Source organism: Bombus fervidus, chromosome 3, assembly GCF_041682495.2.
Source record: "Bombus fervidus isolate BK054 chromosome 3, iyBomFerv1, whole genome shotgun sequence".
Lineage (NCBI taxonomy): Eukaryota > Metazoa > Arthropoda > Insecta > Hymenoptera > Apidae > Bombus > Bombus fervidus.
In genome coordinates, this window is record NC_091519.1 from 4482468 (window position 1) to 4503443 (window position 20976).

The 20976-nt window shown below is 37.3% G+C and overlaps 1 protein-coding gene across 6 annotated transcripts in view; it reads left to right on the top strand.

Annotated features, from left to right (window-relative positions):
• The first annotated feature begins 12072 nt into the window (after positions 1 to 12072).
• The window catches only part of Usp16-45 (ubiquitin specific protease 16/45), a 52217-nt gene continuing 43313 nt past the window's right edge, over positions 12073 to 20976 (top strand). The window contains exons 1-6 of one of the 6 annotated variants that reach the window (XM_072022994.1): positions 12073 to 12229; positions 12481 to 12585; positions 15099 to 15232; positions 15306 to 15496; positions 17300 to 17456; positions 17648 to 17815. In XM_072022994.1, coding sequence (XP_071879095.1) covers positions 12498 to 12585; positions 15099 to 15232; positions 15306 to 15496; positions 17300 to 17456; positions 17648 to 17815 — 738 coding nt within the window. In that variant the 5' untranslated portion in view covers positions 12073 to 12229; positions 12481 to 12497. Of the gene's footprint in view, positions 12325 to 12480; positions 12586 to 15098; positions 15233 to 15305; positions 15497 to 17299; positions 17457 to 17647; positions 17816 to 20976 lie in introns of all 6 variants that reach the window. The other 5 variants (XM_072022995.1, XM_072022992.1, XM_072022997.1 and 2 more) reach the window with 5 other exon arrangements.

Here is a 20976-nt window from a genome sequence, read left to right on the forward strand (position 1 = left end):
TTTGGTTGGACGGAGACGCATCTCCCCTGACCTACAGGGTGACGCAGGTGCTCACGGGACACGGGTGCTTCGGGGAATATCTGCGCCGAATCGGGAAAGAGGCGACCGCGCGTTGCCACCACTGCGACGCGAGTGTGGACTCGGCGCAGCACACGCTGGAACATTGCCCGGCGTGGGCAGTGCCGCGACACTCTTTCACCGGGGAAATAGGATGTAACCTCTCGCCGCCAGCGATTTTTGAAGCGTTGCTGACGAGCGAGAGGGGCAGGAAGGCCGTAGCCTCCATCTGCGAGCTAGTTATGCCGCCGAAGGAGGCAGCGGAGCGGGTGAGGGAGCGGGTTTCTCATCCCGAGAGGATCGGCCGACGAGGGCGCGGCGGTGCCCGTGAACGCGCCTACACGAGGCGCGCGAGGGCCGCCGCGACCACCGAGGTGGATTGAAATTAGGTGCTGGACCCTCCAGCACCCGGGAGCCACCAAGCAGTCCGGTTGGAGATCCGGGCGGCCCCTGGGAGAGGACGCGACGTGACATAGCAGCACGCCGCGCCATTTACGGACAGAAAGTTGTGCGCGGGGGGGGGGGCTGGTGAGTCGCCTCAGCGGTTCCCGGGCACCCCTCGATTGCAAGAGGTACGGTCATCGTGGAGGTTTTAGTCGGTTGGAGTCCGACACTATCACGCAGGTCTTCCCCCTAGCCATCGCTCCCAGATCTCCAGTTTCGCCTCTTTCCGGACGTTCGAGGCCGAGAGGCCGTCGGGCGGCGGCGTCGTCGTCGAAGGCGGTACCCTCAGGTGTTCGTACACCCAACGGAGCTCGAGGGCCCGCAGCTCGAACGGGGGCGACGCCGCCAGCACTGTCGCCGACTCGTAGGATATTGTCCGATATCCTCTTGCTATGCGGATAGCGGTCGTTCTCCGCAGTCTCCTCACCAGGGTACGACTCGGTCAAGGCCGGTGCAGGGTGACGGAGAGCCCCACGAGAAGGTGAGGTGAGTGGTCTTGACAGGCATGGGCCCACCAACTTTTCCGAAGCTCTTCGCATCGGATCGCGAACTGACGGGCGCCAGAGGCACCGATCAGCCGCCAACCGATTGTAAGAGAGCATCAGATCCATCGGGGTTTCCCGGGACGTGGTCCTACGACCCGGTAACCCATGCCCGCCTCATGCTCCCCATATTGCACAAGGCCTGGAACTCAATCCAGTTTTCCCCTTTTTACACCACTAGCCCAATCAAGTTGTTAATTGTCAATGATGTGCCGAGGTGATTCTCCAAATCGGTCCTTTCCTTTATCCACCTGGGGCAGTGGAACAGCGCATGTTCGGCGTCGTCACCATCACCATCGCAGTCTCAGCAGCGGGCGTGTACTTCCTTTCTGGTCATCCTTCGGTACAACTAGTGTATCTTTTGTTTTACGGGTTCATTCCTCGGCGCTAATTTTTCGCCATACTGGACCCGGGTCCCCTAGGACCATAGGAGTTGGGGTTACGCCTAACCAGCGTGCAAGGTACCCAGTACCTTGCTACCTGTATTAGTTGGGCCTGCAGGGGCTGTCACTCATCTCAGGTCGAACGGGGCGTTTTCTAAGCCCTACCGTCTCTGCAGAACGCTTCCGGAGCAGTTCAGCTGAGCAGCTGCTCAGCCGCCGACGAATCATTCAGGGGGCGGGGAGGGGACACCAACACCCCTTAAACGGCCGTCTTGCCAGCATCTTGGCATCAACCACTGCCACCACGAGTCCAAACCCAAACTGGTCGAGCAGAGGGGTAGCTACTCCCTCCGGGCTCACACTCGACCCCTGTGATACCATTTTAAGTCATTGGTCGGACTATCGTGTGGATGTACGGCCACATCACTGCCGGCCCGGTGACCTGCTAACCGTGCTCGGCAGACCCGGATGGGACTCACGTAAGTGGGGGCCTGGAAGTACTTTTGTACCCGGGACTTATTCCGACGGTCCCACCCTTGGTATCAGGATCGTGGGTGCGCTACTACCCAAGGCCATGTAGAGAGAGCATAACCGCGGTCAAGCGCATTACACTCCCGGCGACCTTCCCCGCGATGTACGTAGAGGACTCACGTAAGCGGGACGCTTGTCCCGACGGTCCTCCCTGGCTGCGGGAACATGGGTTTGCCAGCCCCCATAGACTCACATAAGTGAGCCCTCTCTGCGGAGCATCCTTCGGTACACGTTAGAAATACCATGTTAGGTCAGGATCTGCATAGTAAAGTGGTGTATATATCTCCTATGCCTCTTGAACGTGCAGACTTCCGCCACCAGCCTCTTCATCCAGTTGTCGTTGCGATAGTCACGCCACTCCTCCTTCTATTTATCCTCCATACGCTCCTCCACGGCCTTAATCCTTGCATAAAAGACCGAAGCCGGATCTTCTCTTGAACGGCTATCGTATCGTGATTGCAGATTTTCTTTTTTAATTCGATATTTCTCGGCCTGGAACACTGTGCGGTACGCCGTAGATGATCTTATCAGCGCGATACTTTGCGCCCTCTTAAGAGTATTCCGCTTGCCTGTCAGCAGTATCACCTCGGTCTTCTCCTGTGCGATCTTCAATCCTTTATCGGCACACCACCGCACGATCACACCCAACACCGTATTTGATTTATTATCCGCTTCTTCCTGCTTGGCCACGCCGAGAATCACCGCCAAATCGTCGACGAAAGTGTGACGCCAACCACACCAGAGACCAGGCCGCACTTCGGAACCGATGGGGCGATGACGAAAATAAAGATGTGGCGGCACTCGGCGACAATGTATGTCGTCGAAGCGAAGTGCCTAATGTATCTTCTATATCCCAACGGTTCTTTCGCCGAATCTTCGAGAAGAAGGCGTGCGTGGCAAAGGCCGCGGACGCCTAACAAACGCATGGATAGTGGGGATATTGAAGGGTGACAAAGAAAAGGGAATCGGATCCCATCGAGAGTCAAGTTGTAAGAGTTTCAGTCTTGAAAAGTCGCGCCTAGAGTTCAGAAGTATATTATAGTTAGTGTAAAACAAGTGTTAAGAAATAAATTCTCTTTTTTATTTTTTTATTTTTACCTTTTATTTTCATCTTCGATTTCCTTTTTTTTTTTTTTTTATTTTACGTGACAAAAGCAACGGCATTCAGTTTCGGAATTGCTTTCAATTCCTTTAGTAGACCATCGTATACCAGATTCCAAAGCAGTGGTCCAAGTGTCGATCCCTGAGGGACACCCGCGTACACATTCCTCCTTAACGTTCCTCTTGTCGCCCGTACTATAATCTTTCTGTCCTCGAGATAATTCTCGTGGAGCATCACCAATTTCCTGGGCATCCCTCTAGATTCTGCTTCTTCCAAGATCTTATTCCAGCTGAGAGTGTTGAACGCGTTCTTCACGTTCACCGCTGCCAACACAGAAATTCTATTTCTTCTTTTGAACCAGTCAGCAAGATCCATTACTCGGTGTAAGGCGTCCACCGTATTTACCGTATTCTTCTCCTGAACCCATACTGGTCATCGTAAAATGGATCCAGTCCCAAGTTTTCCTCGATCAGGTTCTTAAACGTGTGCTCTCAGATTTTACTAAGTGCTGGAAGCACGCTGATCGGCCAGAAAGACGATGTTAACGTGGGATTTCTGCCCGGTTTAAAGTTCAGATTCTGCCTGGTCGGCCTGGACGACCCTAAGCCCGGGCACAGCCCCTCTTTTATCGAGGCTGGCCCGCCAACTATCGAGCATGTTCGGTCGCGTCTGGACACCCAGGGCCTGCAGCTCGAACGGAGGAAACCCCGCGACCACCGCCGCTGCCGTCGCCAAGATGGTGCTAAATCCTCTCACCGTCCTGATGGCCACCGCCCTATAGAACCTCTTGACCAGCAGGAGGCTCCGACGGTTGGCCTTCAAGTCCACCGCCCAGATCGGAGCCCTGTAAAGGAGCTTCGACTGCACCACCCCGGCGTACAACTGGTACCTTCCACCTCCCGGCTCACTAAGCCGAGGCAGCGAACGTCCAAAGGCGTTCGCTGTGTCCTCGACATTAAGTCCTGAGCGAGGTCGGAGCGGTTGAAGCTGGCCTGTAAAAGTTTACTCACGTTGTTCAGGTTCTTTTTCCATGGCCTCCACCAAGCCGTGTCCCTCACGGACGGCCCCACCGACTCCATCTTCTTTCTTTTTTCCCACTGTGCCAGTCTGCGGAAATATCATCTTTCCTCCTCTGTCACCGTCGGCTCTCTGTTCCTGTCTTCCCGCCCTCTTGTGGGCCGGCGGCTTACATGTCGATGACTGCATTCTATGCGACGCGGGCAACCCCAAGTCTGCACATACCAAATGCCGAACAGTCCTTGGCCCGATGCCCCGGCTCGCTGCACCGGTAGCATCGATTAGACCGGTCTTTCGCCAACGCACAATCCCGACGCACGTGCCTCGCCTCCAAGCACTTGAAGCACTGGAGACGGCGCGTCAGGAGAGAGTGAACCCTCGCCACCGTCTATCCTAGTCTTAGCTTGCCTCCTTTTGCCGCGTTGATCTTCCTCGTCGCCGTCAGAGGGCAGCGAAGCTACACCGAACCGAGACTCCGCGGGGCGGTTCGAAGCAGCCCAACGGTTATCTCGCCGATGCGGCAACCGCCCGCCTGGGCGACGGCGACCACCACTTCCACCGAGTCGTCGAGCCCGGTCATTTTTAACTCCGCCATCCTCTTGGGGTTAGGTAATCTCCCTCCAAACCGTCGACATCGCATCATTTTCGAGGTAACGCACTCTCTCCACTTTCCTCCTCCTCCTCCTCCTTCTCTCTCTCTCTCTCTCTCTCTCTCTCTCTCTCTCTCTCTCTCTCTCTCTCGGCTGCTGGATGGAGCCCCGAAGGTGGCGCGATCGTACGATGCTGAAGCTCAGCGCCAATCGTTCTACCCTTACGGCATGCCTGCCGCAGTCTTTTCATATACGTTCTTTTTAAGTTCCTCGAGATGGACTCAATACGCTCCATCTCCTCCATCTCGCGCATCAATTCCGTGCCCAGGTCGGCAATTATTCAGCCGACTATCCCCTCTCTATATACCGCCACCGATGATACTGGTTCGGTGACGGTGGCGGCACTTCTCCTTTCTCGCGGAGCCGTCGAGGTTTCTTCACTTTCAAACTCGAACTCGAGCACCTGCTTCTCCCCCGCGTCAGTTCCGGTCTTCGGCTCTTCATGTTGACTGCCGTTCCCATCGCATATCCCGGCGATCCTCCGGTACGATCGCTTCCCCAATGCAGTCGCATTGACAGAGTAAGCCGACAATATATCGTCGTAGGTATATCGATGATATATCATCGTAGGACTGCCCGCCTCCCCGCCACAAAGGAAGCTTATCCTAGAAGAATCTCGGGTTGCTCCCTCTCGATGCCCCCGATATAACGGAGTTCCATCTGTTAGTTTCTTTCTGTACTTCCTTCCTAGACACAGAAACACGTCCGAAAGCCTGGTGATCCACCCCCGAACGGCCGAACGGCCGAACGGCCGAACGGCGTCCTATGACGACGTAATGTGACTCACTTTACTACCACCACCTACGCCGGTATTAGAGTCTCCCTCCCCTGCACCGTAAACGTTACTCTTCTTGTTGTCCATGTCCATGATTTCTTTGTTTTCGCCCAATCGTCACCAGTAACTTTCGTTCGCGCGCCACTTTCGCACCCTACTCTGGTCAGAGGCGGTGCAGGGTGACAAGGAGCCCTACGGGGAGGTGAGGTGGATGGTTTTGAACTGTATGAGCCCACTAACCTCTTCGAAATTCTTCGCACCGGCAAATCAACAAGTTCCCGAAGGCACCGATCGGCGGCCACCCGACAATAGGAGAATATCGGATTCATTGAGGTTTCCTACGGCGTGGTCTTACTACGCGAGAACCTATACTCGCCTCGCGCTCGACATAAGATGAGGAAGAGATAGCGAAGACACTTGAGGGTAGCGTACATCAATGTCCCATATGACATCGTGGTCTAGTGGGCACCAACGTTTAACGATTGCGATGGTTGGCGTATTCGGTCATTCTTTGTATCGTCAACACGGCCGAACGGAATAGGCTATCCTGCACGCATTTTACCATTCTGGTTAAATGAGGCGTTCCAAATAAATCAGAACGCGTTCATAATAATATGTGCATATATATCCTTGAAATTCGCTTACATATATATTCCTTATTTTTTCCTTTTCATTCAGTTAAGACACATATTATATTTGTGGTCTTCTTGGTATAGAATAAGTTTAGGTAAATTTACAGATCGAACTTAATGTCTTCGATTTCGATAGCTTTTTAATATATTGTGTGGATATGATTCTGAACCACTTTGTTATATGTATAACTGATGGTCTTGTTTAGTTTTCAAGATACAAAATAAAATATATAGATGTAGACGATTTTACATGACGAATTTAGAAAAGGCACCTTGAAAGTCGGCAAGTAGAAAATACTCAACACACTTTTTGTTGTGTTGCCAAGCAAATCATATCGAGAAACCCGCAAGGAAAGTAAAGAATTACGAAAATTCTGTAGCGGCACTCGATAGTAAACTTTCCAACGGTTTCTGTCTCGTGGCTCGCTATACAAAGACTCTATTCTTCGGGCAAAATGATTGCCAGATGTCGATACATCCTCACAGAATATTTTCAGCTAGCCTAAGGATCCGCTATAAATCTTAGGATTTATTTAGTTAAGGTTCTCCAAAAGATAATCTTTGTCTCAACAGTCTCTAAATCTATCACTTACTACGGGAAGATACGGGAAATCTGCTTTTCTCACGTACGATGCTTCCCGCTAGCAACTTTCTCTTAAGGGCGGTTAGCATCCTTCTCCAACCACCAAACAGAAATTAACCAATTAACAGCAACGTCCATTTCCTTCACTTTCTGAACCAAGGCTTTCCTCAACGAATCCGATGATCTCGTATCCTTAGACACACCTCAACATAGTTTTCCTCTGCAGCATCATCGTGACGGAAAGTCAGTCTTTAGACGCTTGTTCGAGTCGATAGTTCGTAGTTAGCAGTAATAATTGATCCGAGTTTCTCGACAGTAGTAGTGGATGAATTTAATCATGAAATGATCGTTGGCCACAATTTTCTGGACCAAAACCACATTATCCTAATCATGAGATCGGGTTGTAATTATCGTACTATCGGAATTGACTGGTCACCGAGGAGATGTCGCGGATATTTACGTAATCAAAACGGCGGTAAATTTCGATGAACTAGATTTCGGAAAAATTTTGCATAGAACTCTTTTTGCTAGCCTTATCGAAAGATACACAGACTGTGAGGTGGTGTTGGATGCAAGTGTCCAAGAAATACTCTTGATGTTCAACAAAAAAGGGTTTATTTAACAATTAACTTCTCAAATGTGTTTGCTTCGCTGTTACGCTAGACCCTTCGTACTTCGCAGTTCGGAACAGAATGAATCTTTTGTTCAAAACCAAACGGATTCTTTCTTTTGTTGCCTCTTGATATCCCCACTACGCACGTGTTTATTAGATATCCGCGACCGTTGCCGCGTATGCATTCTTCCGAATATTCTGCGGAAGAACCGTAGGGATATCGATGGTACATTAGGCATGTCGGTCTTACGCTTTGAAGGTATAGCGCTTTGTGTTGCGAAGCTATCGGAAAGTTCCGTCGTCAAATACCGCTACAACTGGATTACCGTATCCATGAAATACTTAGGGAAAACTGACATGATTAAAATGCATATCAAATATTCAGTGCTCGGCTACAGGTTCTTGATAATTTAAGAGGCAATTCTTGAAGCTGCAATAAGACGAAATTCAAAAATTAAAAAATTGCGTTTTCGGCTTTGTTTTTTAGTTATTAACAATTAAAAATCGGTCAGAATACCCCTGTACACGAGCATACTTCCCTGTACACGAGCATACTTCCCTGTACACGAACGAAAGGAGGTCAGCCTAAACAGCGGAATGCACAGTGATGCTCAATCCGAATGACACGTGGGCGGCTGCTTACCTCGTACTAGTCTTGGAGAAGAAGACCATGGAATTCAGAGACGTAAACAACTCCGCGCAACATTTTGCAAAAGAAATGGTAGATTGAACATTAAATCTGCTTACTTGTGGATATCTATAAGAGCTTATCGAAAACAGCCCTACGAAATTTCCGAGTAGAGAGGATTATTGTTTCCTCTAATCTTTTGCTTCCGCAAGTGTCCATAGCAAAACCAAACACACACCGCGATTGTCCCGACAGTGAGTATCTACAGCAGAATCACACACGCACTGCGATTGCTTCGGTCGCGAGTATCTACAAAAAATACAACAAATTGCAATACATATTTTATATGTCCTCCAGTTTTTTGTAAATAAAGCCTGACTCTCAAGAGGATTTAAATCTGGGGATCGAGCATGCCAAAGCACTGGTTCTCTTCGACCGATTCACCTGTTTCCAAAACCGCTGGTCCAGTGCACTTGTACTGCGTTGGTAGAATGCGGTGGTGCACCATCCTGCATGAACCACTTAATGCGTGTAGATTTTCACGTGCTTAGAAATGTTCGTTACGTATATTTGTTATTCACATATATGATGTGTTGGTTGCTTATCGTTCCTATCGTGCGGCTGAAACTGTAACAGTTGGTAGCACGACGAATGTACGAAGCTGTTAGAGATCGGAACCGTAAGAGAGTCGATCTCGTCGTATGCCAGCTAAAAAAAAAAGAGACCTGCGATTATGAATTGATTTCCGATGTCTTAATGCTATAACAGTAAAGAACAAATATCCCATGTCGCTAATTAAGGACCAGATTGACTTGGGAGATTATAAATATCTCACCATGTTGGACTTGGCCTCGGGATACTACCAAGCTCCAATGGACGCGGTATCGATGCCGAAAACAGGATTTGTAACATCAGATGGACACTATGAGTTTCTACGGGTGCACATACTTTCTCTTTCTTCGAAACATATACTCACCAATTACTTAATGTCTCCTCCCTCTCCATATCGTGAAAATGCTAGGTCAGGAAATTCGAGCCTCTACCCCCAGCAACTTACTTAACTTCAACTATTTTTTCTACCATCAGTCTATCATCAGTAAGAGATCCCCAACAAATAAATTGTTATTAATAATAATTTTATTATGTCAAAAATTAATGTATTTCTTCCACAAGTCCGCGCGCCTATCATGATTTTCCCAAACTATCCTTACGCTTTAAAAAGACTCGATTACATGAAATTACATTTCAAGGCAATCAAGTAAAATTTCGCGTGCAATCGCACTGTAATATACACATATGGGCCGGATTCAATGAGCTACTACCGACAGTTTTTTGCGAATACCTCGGAAACTAGGGCCGTGCAGAGGTTACATATATAAGACAAATGCGTTCAGAATCATGGTCCCGACAGCATCTTCAAAAAGCATAAAAGTCCGTGATGAGGGCAAACTTCTAAATAATTATAAGTTTTGTTCAGTAATGAAAGTAAGATGGATAAAAATCGTGCATCACAAATTAATCATGACGTGAAATATTGTCTGCAATTAATTTGTTCTTCAATTTTTATCGTTTTTATAAGCAAACACGCATACAAAACAGCTACACAACATCAACAGAAATATTATTTGCAATCTGTCAGCTACTATATTAAAATGAAATTTAGGTTTTATTATAACAAAAACGTTATCGCGAGGAAAATAAATGTCATGTCAAATCTAAAAAACTGTCAGAAGAAACTATAGAAGATATATTAAAATCATTGATCATCATTGGGCACCTTTTCATTGATCCATTATCGTTTAAAAGGAAAGATTTTCTTTTTTTCCCTAAAATATAATATAATAAACAATTAATTTCTCTTTCTGAGGCAACTAAATTTAATTATTGCGCGATTTTATTATTCTTATACTTGTCTATCTCGAATAAAAAGGTATGAAAATTTTCCGTAGAGTTGTACAATGAAATAGACTCTTGTAGCGTAGAACCACAACGAGTATATCTCATTTGTTATGAAACTAAATAGGTCCTTGCATATGCTAGCAAGTGGAACCAAATGGGACAAATCCCTAACTTTATTGGTTCTTGTATATGCTAGCGTGGAACACCTTTAGCATTTGGTCGCGTGGTGCAGTATGTACCGTGGAACAACTAGAACAACGGGCGTTTTTCTCTCTGTTAATACCATAGACATCAATTTTTTAGAAATATTTTCACAGACGGGGGATTGAGATGTAAAAGTGGTGACAAAGGGTCTAAATGTTTTTTGTCAATAAAACAAAGTCGATTAAAGTAAAAATAAATAAAATATATATAAAATAAAAAATTAGAGCATGGGTTGTAGACTAAATTTTGTAATTGTGATTAGCGGGAGGCTGAGAATTTCATCTATAAAAAGTAGTAATACGGATATAAATAAATTAAATTAATAGTTCTTTATAATTTGCCTATAAAGTTGCAGTTCTTATCTTTCTCTATCATGTTAACAATACAATTTAAGATTTTTGGGAACGTTAAAAAATGAGAGCCACAAAAAATTTTCGTTTCTGTAGAATAACTCATTTCGCAAGTTACAATCTCATCGGAAGTCATTTTTTGCTTTATCCGAACGTGTACCTATATAAGATTCAAGAATCAAATAAAGAAAAAAAAAAAAAAGAATCTTATAGTAAAATAAGAGAAGCCGACAGATCTGCGAAGAAATTAAAATTTTTTACTCAACAAAAATTATTAACACATTTGTTAAATTAACTGTTTCTTTTTTATAAAAATGTGAAAATATATCATTCATAAACTATACATAATATAGTTATTTAATTTAAAATAGTCATATAGAAATCTAATATAATAATACCTTTTCTAAAATTTATATTAACTGATATTTTTCGTTTAATGGATATGTCATTGTCATTAAAGATTTTCTTGTATATAATCTTTTCGAATTTCAACATTAAACATTTTCATTGCATGGTACTTTGCAAATTCCATTACTTACGTGAGATATGATTAGTGGACAAAGCACCGTGCTCGTTATATGGAAAGATACGCAATTGGCTGACAAATGTGTTAAGCAAAAGCACACCTTATCTACCTTCCTTCGTTGCCTCCTTCCCTTTATTACTTTATCAGTTTGTCATGTTAGTTTAACACGTTTAAGCCGGCGCACTTTTTCATGCGCGTCTTCTCCAATAACATTTGCATTTTATTCCAATTTTTCTTAAATTATATTCTTATAAATTAAGATTGGAAACATAAATAATGTGAATCATGATGAATCGTGTTCTACCGATCACGCCGCCTGATGCCTAAATAAAAAATGTGACCCACTAGTGACCTATTCTGTCAGGTAGAAGTGTAGATTGCCGGCTCACGCCGATTTGAATATGTTAAATTGTACATTGTTGTAATATTTAGCCTATAATAATAGCACTGGAAATACAATTTTATAAGATTATAAAATACGCCGCGATATGTAGAATATAAATTATAAACTAAACTATAATGTAGTGCTATATAACATTTTTACTTATAATTGGCATTTTCTTATTTTTTAGTTATCTCATTCTCTTATAAAATTTGAGCGTTTCCTTTTTTGAGATCAGATTTTTTCAGATACTGCAGATCATTCGCACTGCTTTGAAGTGCATTGCGTATTGTATGCGTGCATTGGGGTTTTTTTTTAGGAACATGAGTTGATCACTCGCTTATATCACATGTTCTTTTTCTGTAAGTAATAAGTATATAACATATTATAGATATCAGTAGATATCAATGAGTGGATGACCCTGTGTAAAGCCAAGTGCACAGTATATCGTAACTTTAAGTTTTCAATTCTGTCCATATTATAGTTTTGATAGTTTGCAATTGTGTGATTGGATATTTCGAAAATACAGTAGTGGTACTAGTGGTGATATTAGTGATACAGTATATGATCCTATAAACAGCTCTTGTCGGTCACTAGGGAAAACCGCCTGAAAATTGAGTCGTGTCTAGTCGTAAAAAATCAACATGGTAGGTCAATAAAATCCGCATTTTTACGAGATAGACAGAAATGAGTAGAGTATCTCTGTTTCTGTCTGAGACGTTTGTAACATGTTACGCATGCGTAGAACGAGAACCTTCTTGCCTTCCATGTTGATTTTTCACAATTAATCATGACTCAATTTTCGGACGGTTTTCCCTAGGTCTTACTATACGAGTGTCGAGACCTGTTTATATGATCGTAGTAGAGTACACGCACAGTATATGGATTGTGCAAGCATAGTAATTGTTACGGTAATATTTTGTTTTAGTGCTTGTATTTAGTTTGTTTTGAATAATTAGCATAACATTTCGTGAATTTAAAAAATTATTCCACGATTTAATACAAGGTATAATAATGCATAACGTTTATATGTTAGGAATTGTTTGGATTATCGTATACATTTTCTAGAATAACTAGTCTAACCAAATTTTCACATGCTTTTTTGTTTACTAAATTACTAAGTGGCAAAAATTAAAAGTTCTGACAATTATATTCGTTGCAGTTTGAAAATATATCGAGATGAGTAAAAAACGTAATCGACAACCAGATGCAAACGGAGAATTATATGAATGTTCAACTGATTCGTGTAATGAATCTAATAATACAGGTTAGAATTCATTTTTTTAAGAAACTTTGGTTGCAAAACCCTTATTTGTTTTTAGAATAAGGAAATATTCATTTTCAAAAAGTTAGATTATATTAACCTGTTTTGTTAATAGAATTAAGTCTTAAAGAATTAATTAGTAAATATTTGGTTATTTGGTATAGTATGTTTAGTATAATTAAAGTATAATTAAATTGTGTACTTATTTGGCATAATGAGTACATAATGATAAATATCGAAAAATGTATAATTTAAACATTGATAAATTATGTAGTAATTTTGTATAATGATTGTGCAATATCCATTCTTATAGTATCTATATTCATATTTATTAATTATATAATAATTATATTCATCCTTATATTGCTCTTACTAATTAAATTATTCATTTATTATGTATTTGAATAAATTGTGATAATATTAGGTTATTGCACAAACTCTGTCTACTTCTTTGTTTTTAGAAATCATGTTTCAATGTTAAAATAAATATAACACTGATACATAGTAGATCAAATAATCTTGGTATATCTTGTTCGAATTTTTATTCAAATTTATTTGAGTATTTCTGATAGTGACATATTAAAAATCAATATGACAAAAATAAAGAAGAATTTGTGACTTTTATTAACACAGAATTAAGATGTAAATGATAACTAAACAAAAGTTAAATGAAAAAAACCTTTGTGTACATACATGAACTTAAATTAAATAAAAAATTTACTTTTTTTTTATGATAGTTAATGATCCACGTGTTTGATTTTGAATATCTCTCTCCCTTTTTTTTTTGCATAGAAGTAACTGATTTTGCTATCGTTGCAGGTTTAACATTATTATAATTTTTTATTAACATTTGTTTTGATTGTTCTTTGCTGCTGTATTACAATTTCTGATGTATCTGCCTAATTCATTCCACAAATGCCCAATTGGGCTCAAATCAGATGATTAAAGGGTATAAAGCTGATTAAATATATTGTAGGACAATCCCTTTTTAACTTTCTTCATAATTTATATAAAGTTGCTATCTTGCTGGAAGATAAACAAACTTTCAAGGTTTAATTTTTGTGTTCTGTCATGCAGATAATGTTTCAAAATGTAAAACAGATATTGCATTTAATAAATTGATGGTTATACTATTTCAACCTCACTCATATTACCAGCGCTATGCTTTATGGTTCAATAAAGACTTTTTTTCCATTTGATTATTTATTTATATTTAATAATTTGTCCATATGAATTTTTGTAAAATCTATTCATTTCTTTTTATTTAATTTACTAATAAAAGAGTTTCTTCACTTCTATATTCATTTATTATAATCTGCTTTTTGAATGATACTACAAATAATTTGAGATACAACTTTATTACTATATTCAGTTTCAATCATATTAATTAATTTTAGTTTCTAATTCAATTTTACAATCAGTTTTAAAATTGTTTATCTGTAAAGAGATTTCAATTGATGTGTGCTGTTCACTATGTTTTCAATCTTCGAAAGATTTAGTTCTATCTTAATATATATCTATATTGGTATATATTTATATTAACATATTAGCAACATTTTGAAGTATTTTCATTTCTGTTCTATATTCCATTAGTAGTTCATGTAGAGGGATAGAAACTTCCATTTTTAGAATTAATTTTATACTTAGTTAATTTTAGATCTATTTCCTTTGTTTAGGAAAATGATATTGACTTAATATTGTTTAGTGCAATAGCATTGTTACATTGTTCTTATATATTGTCTTATGTGCTCATAAGTATGTACAGAAAGCTTTTTGATCCCTATTCTATTCTTTCATATTAAAAATACATTTTTGACTTAAGTATTAATTAAAAGCTTTTTATGTCATTCATAAGTAAGCATACACCAGTGCAAATCATCTGAACAAATATTCATAACTCTTATTGGTTGTATGTCACATTTTATGTGATCTGGAAATTTCATTATATTAGTCATATCGTTAAATGGAAGCCGACATAATAGGTGACTTAAACACAAAACTTATCAAATAAAACTCTGATCTAGTGGTATGTACGAAGTATTGATACCTGATAAGGCCTAACTATCATTTTGAAATAATATAGCTTCAAAATTTATAAACTATAAAAAGATTTATTTGACCCACTTATATGGTAATACAAATTGTGCTTAAAATGAGATATTTTCATTAATCTCTTTTATAGGGAAAATCTTATTTATAAGTTTTATAGGGATAATTAGATATTTAGAAAGAGTCTATAAGCATTCGAAATGTGTAGTAGTATAGTCTCTATAATCCAACATTTATATACATAGATGAGGAACTATCATAGATAATAATGGAAAATACATAGTTTGAAATAAATATATAAGATGTTTCAAAAATTGAATTTGTAGAAAATAAACAGTAACAGAGGAGGTATGCAGGAACCTATTAATAAACTTAATAATGATGTAATAAATTAAATTCTTATGTATAGTATGTTTAGTTAATAGTTCTATAAAAATATTAAGCAATATATACATTAATATTTATAGATAATAAATGTCCACATATACCAAAGGCAGTAAATTTTAATAAAATTAAGAAATGTGTCAATAAAGTGGGAATTAGTATGGAATGTTCAATATGTAAAAAGTGCAAAAATAATTCATCAAAGCTCAATGAAAAGGTATACATTCAAAAACTTAAAGCCTTTTTTCTTTTTAATGTTATTTCTAAAGTGAATATATATAAAACTTCAGGAATGTGTAACAAATTCAGCTGTACTGATTTGTTTACAATGTGGATATCAAGGTTGTGGAAGAGAAGAATGTGGTCATGCTTTGGAACATTATAAGAAGCCACATAGTGATTGTCATGTTATGGTAGTTGAGAGTCTTTATTGGAGTGTTTGGTGTTTTCAATGTGAAACAAAGATTAATATTGGCTGTAGGTATGTATGAAAATAAATGTACAACTTTATATATGTACATAAAACAAAACGCGCAAAAAATCCAAAAAATTGAATATATTATATACATTACTTCGTTTAACTGGAATAACTATGTTGGAATATCTTACGAGGGATTGAAATTATCGGAAAGTATATAAGTCAAAAGCATACAAGTATCAAAGTCAAGTTAATTTTTTTAAATGGAACTCTATTTTTTTATTCATAACATAGTGGAATGTCATAAATTAGATCTGAAGGCGTTAGATCAACGCAAATCGATAGCTGGCGCGACTGCATCGAATAACGACATCGAACATCGCTGATTAGATTATACGCTATAGGTAAAGATCGCGCTCTTTATTTCCCCTTATGTATCTCATTGTTAGATTTATACCTCAGTACTATAAATAAAACATATAAACTAAAAAAATTAAAAGCATGTAGTTTTTATTTAAGAATGTATTAAACGGAAGAAAATAATTTTTTATTAATTAGATATCATTAAATAATTGAATGTAATAATAACATACAGGGAAATTTCTAACGAAGGCAAGAAAAATGATTCTCTAACGATTACGAGGTAAAAATGATAGAATATTTGACTCAGTTCGTGAATCTGAGATTTATTTAATCAAATAGAGAAACTCTGAAACTGTTAAAATTCTGAAAACTGTAGAACTATTAGTTAATATAAGCCCTGATTACTGATAATTGATTAAGAAAATCATTTTCTTTTTTCTAGTACATTTTTAAAAAAAAAACGATCTTTTTTAATTCTTTTAACTTATATATTTTATTTTCACTTTCTAGTCTTAAATATTTCAGCTTTCTATCTCTTTGGAGAATGAGTGAAACTTCGCTTACAAAATTTTACCCAGGCAGACAGAAAAGTAAACTAAATAAAAACCATTAACAGAGATCGAACTTCTTATTTCTTCTTATACATATTAGATTTATATTTTTAGCTTCGAGCGGTCAGTTGCTCTTAGTAAGCCAAAAGTCGAAAGAGTTCTTATGATAAAGGCGACTAAGAAACTGACGTTATAAATGGTTAAAGGAATGCTTAAACTGTCTTTTGACTTTCTGACTCACTGACGGATATCTTTTGAACTGACTCCTAGTTATAAACTAAAGGTATAAATCTAAGGCGGATAAGAAGAAATAAGAAACTCCACTTTTATTTATAGTGTATATAACCTGATGAGGATTACTCAATGCAGTTACATCAGTTACAGAGTTGAGTTGATCTGACGTCTTTGTATTTAATTTTTAACATTTCACTGCATAGATTGATATCAAGCAGTTGTATTTGCTTCAACAAACGTTACTATATTGCAATAAACAAATACAAAGTTCCATTTAAAAAAATTAGCTTGACTATGATATATCTCCATTACTATATTTACAGAAAAATTATCTATATCACCTAATGTTCTACCAAATTACTAAACAACATTTACAATAATATTTTTTTGACCTATATATACTAATTAAGAAATTAAATATGTATTCTAATAATTTCTAGTATTCAATTACAATCATAAAGTTTAAAGAAATGCTTTGAAAGAAAAGGTATTATATTACAAGCAGTTTTTAAATATTTCCTGACCATATAACCATAATAAATTTAATAATGAAATTAGATTATGAAATAAATTTAAAGAAATTTTGTTTGCAACGTCTATGGTATAGGTAATTAAGTAATAGAAACATTTGTTATAATTTCAAAATTGCGCTGTAATATACTTTTTTCAACTTTCTAGATTTCAACCTACAGACTAAGTAATAATTTTTAATTTTTAGAAAAAAGCTTCAAGAAACAGTGGAGTTTATAAAAAGATCTAGCATAGTAAAAAATTCATTACAAACTAAGACATCAATGACACAATATCAAAAGGAAACCATAGATATAAATAAAGTAGATAAAGAAAAAAGTTTATACAATTTGCCTAAAGTAGGGGTATGTATTTTGGTAATTTTTGTTATTATTTTAATGAATTTGAATAAATTAAAAAAGTCATTTGCAATGTAATTTGTCGACAAACATAAAGAAATTATGTAAGAATAATATTTAGATATGTACTTGATAAAAGTAGATGCAACTCATAATATGTTTATGTGATTAAAATATCCAAGTCTATATTATTTTAGGGTTTAATGAATTTGGGAAACACCTGCTTTTTTAATGCAGTTCTGCAATGTTTGGCACAAACACCTTTCTTAGTCAAAGTTCTTGATGATTTGCGTCTTCCTGGACAAAAATTCATTTTACCAGGAGGCAAGCATAAGTTTGCTAATAACTCGGAAGAAGTTGATCTAGTAAGTTGTTTTTAAATGTATACCATTAATATATATTAAATAACATGTAACAAGATAAAAATGAAAATTGAATTTAATGCTTTTTAATGAATTTTTTAATCAAAGTTAACATATAAACGTGATTGTATCATATACAATATTACTATCTTAATTTTTTTGAAAAGTATAATTACTCTAAACAAGTCATATACAAAATAAGTTAAATAACATTCTTTTAATGTATTGAAGTAAATCTGAGCTATATTGAATAATATTTGTAGAAATAATATTTGCATATACTTTTTATAGTATCATCTTTCTTTAATTTATAATTAGTTGCTACCAGCATAAAAAATTAGTTTCCTGAGCAATAATCATTTGCAATTCTATGTTTATTCTATATTATCCTATATAATTATTTATATTATTCCATATAATTATTGTATTTATATTAACATTATATAGGATGTCCCATTTAAATCGATCCTTATGAATATCTCCAAAACTATTCATGATTAGACTGCGGATTTCCACGCATTTATAGGAAATTTGAAAGTTCAAAATTGCATAGAACTCGTATAATATGAAGAAATATATAAAATACCCAAAGTATAGTGTTTGTTATGATGTTTGGTACGTAAAACAATCTTCTATTGAAATTTCTCTACTCAATTCTCTATTTTTTGAATTATATTCTGAAAAATATAAATTTGCATAAAAATTCGCACTCTATTCATGATAGTGGAAAATACTTCGAACAAAAGTTAAACTGTTTCGAGGAGAGCACTATTTGATATTAATAATTTTTTGTAGATAGAAATGTATAGAACATATGGCGGACAATCTTATTTTTTTTAGTGGAACCATATATGTTTTTTTTAAATGTATTAGTTTTCTATCTTGGTATTTTATACACAAAATTATTATTAGCAATAATTTTTCGCTCTTTCTTGTATCAATTAAAAGTTTAATTTTTTCCTCTTTTTCTAATAACAAGAAATCGTCCTACAGTCGCGTACTTAAATGCGCACATGTCCATATAAACTTATAAACGAATGTGACAAATTGTTGTTAGTGCGCGCATAGCCTCAGTCTAGCAGATATTTTAATTCTTATCTTCTAAAACTTGTCGTGTGAAGGACGAAGAAAACAAATCTGAAAATAGTGAAACCTCATGGAATATATAGTTACTGATTTCATTTCTTTCTATTTCTGTAAGATTTTGTTGTCTTTTTTTATTCAATCGTATAGCTATTTGTTTGCGTAAAATAGTTTATTTCTTTTTGCCTAACTCTTGACTCATCTTCCTCGTCTTTATTTTTCACTTGCTTAATTTGCAGAACTAGATGCAGTTTATTTCATAATGTTTACTGTTCTCTACATTTATTTTTTAGTTTTTAAATAATAAAAAATAAGTAAATAAAATAATATATAATTTTCCACAAGAATATATCTTCATTATCGTCATTAATTTGTTCCTGAAGGACTGACGAATATTAAATTGGATGAATATAGAATCAACTTTTTGTATTATAAAAATTAACAAAAAAGAGAATAATTAGTTCTCAGTGTCGAATCGAATTAATAAATGGTCTTAATTGTTAAACTTATCTCGTATGATCTTTTTACTGCTGCACTTGATATTCAGTGTTAGCTTAAGTTCTTTTGTTACTTTAGTTATTTCAATCTAACTACATTTTGTGACAATGAACTCAAGTGTTTTGTTTATCTCTCGTCTCATCTTTCGTCCGTGTTCATTTTGCATTTTTCCCTTTAATTCTTACTCCTTCTTGGAGTACTGTTCGTTGGATCACCAACGTTGACAACGATACGTTCTCAACAGTCTTCTTTTGTACGAATATTGGGACTCTTGAGAAGATGCTAGCAACAGCCGAATGAGAAACAAGCGTCTATTTGAAGTATACTATTTAGATTACCTTAAAATATCTTAAACATATTAAAAAAATGATAAAACCAATATATGTATAGCTAAGGCCAAGAAAATATGTGAAGAAATGTGTATTTGTATAAAGCAAACAGTACTGGTCTAGAGTAATGTAGACTTTTAGTGATGAATACTGGATTTTTGGATGAATATCATAACATTTTCTTGCCGAATGTATGTAACGAATATAGAGGTTTCACTGTACAAAAGTTAAAATATTTACTAAACTAATAATGGTTTCTCGACATAAATAAGTTAATAACTCTTTGTAGAAAGTAGCTAAGATGGAACAATTAATCTATTAAAGAATACATGGTTTCATTAATGAAAGTTGAAAGTTATGAAGTTGATCTTCATATGTGCTCTATGTATCCACCTACAAAAACCTAATGTCATCAAATTATGTTCCCTTCGAAATCACTTCTTGTTCGAAATATTTTTCAGTGTCATGATGAGTTTCGGAAATATTCGCAGGGATCGATTTAAATCCCGATTAATCTATATACTCTGTATACTAAGTAACAAAATTAAAGAATCAATAAATTTTGAAAAAAGATTTTTATTTTCGAACTGTTATCAATTTTACAAAAATAGCTGTAGAGTAAATGGTCTGTTTCATTTTATCTACTTGCATCGCGTTACAAAAGAAATCCGGTAACTCGAAAATCCAGAAATATTTGAAAGTTTATAGAAATGTAGTTCAAGAGACGCTAATAATGAAACCATTCTTAGTTCCAGCAAGCAAACATTTAATAAAGATGAAAGCATTCTTCAAAACAAATACAAGTTTTTGTGTAGTTTTGAATACTTACGAAACTGCACATGATATGAAAAGCAGCTAAATTAGAAGTTTTATAATTTTTTGATACTTAGTTTTTTATAGTTATAGGCTAGGTCCTAGTTGCACATTGCACAGTTGACAAACTGACTGATCAACCAATACGACACGAAACAGACACAACATTTTAACACTAGGTTTACGAGACGCGTCATTTCGACGCATTTCGAATTTCGTGAGGTAAATTACACGAGTCGTTTATATTTTTCTTCTATCATTTATACTGACTTTTATCCATTTAACGAGACAAATATATGTCGAAATTCATTTTCTTCAAAGTTTTCTATGTGGTATACCTATTTCTACGGATACGCGTCATTTTGACACAATCGAAATGTCCGCAAAACCTAGTGTTAAATGGGCGCCTTCTACATGGTATTCGTGCGATGATATCTGTCA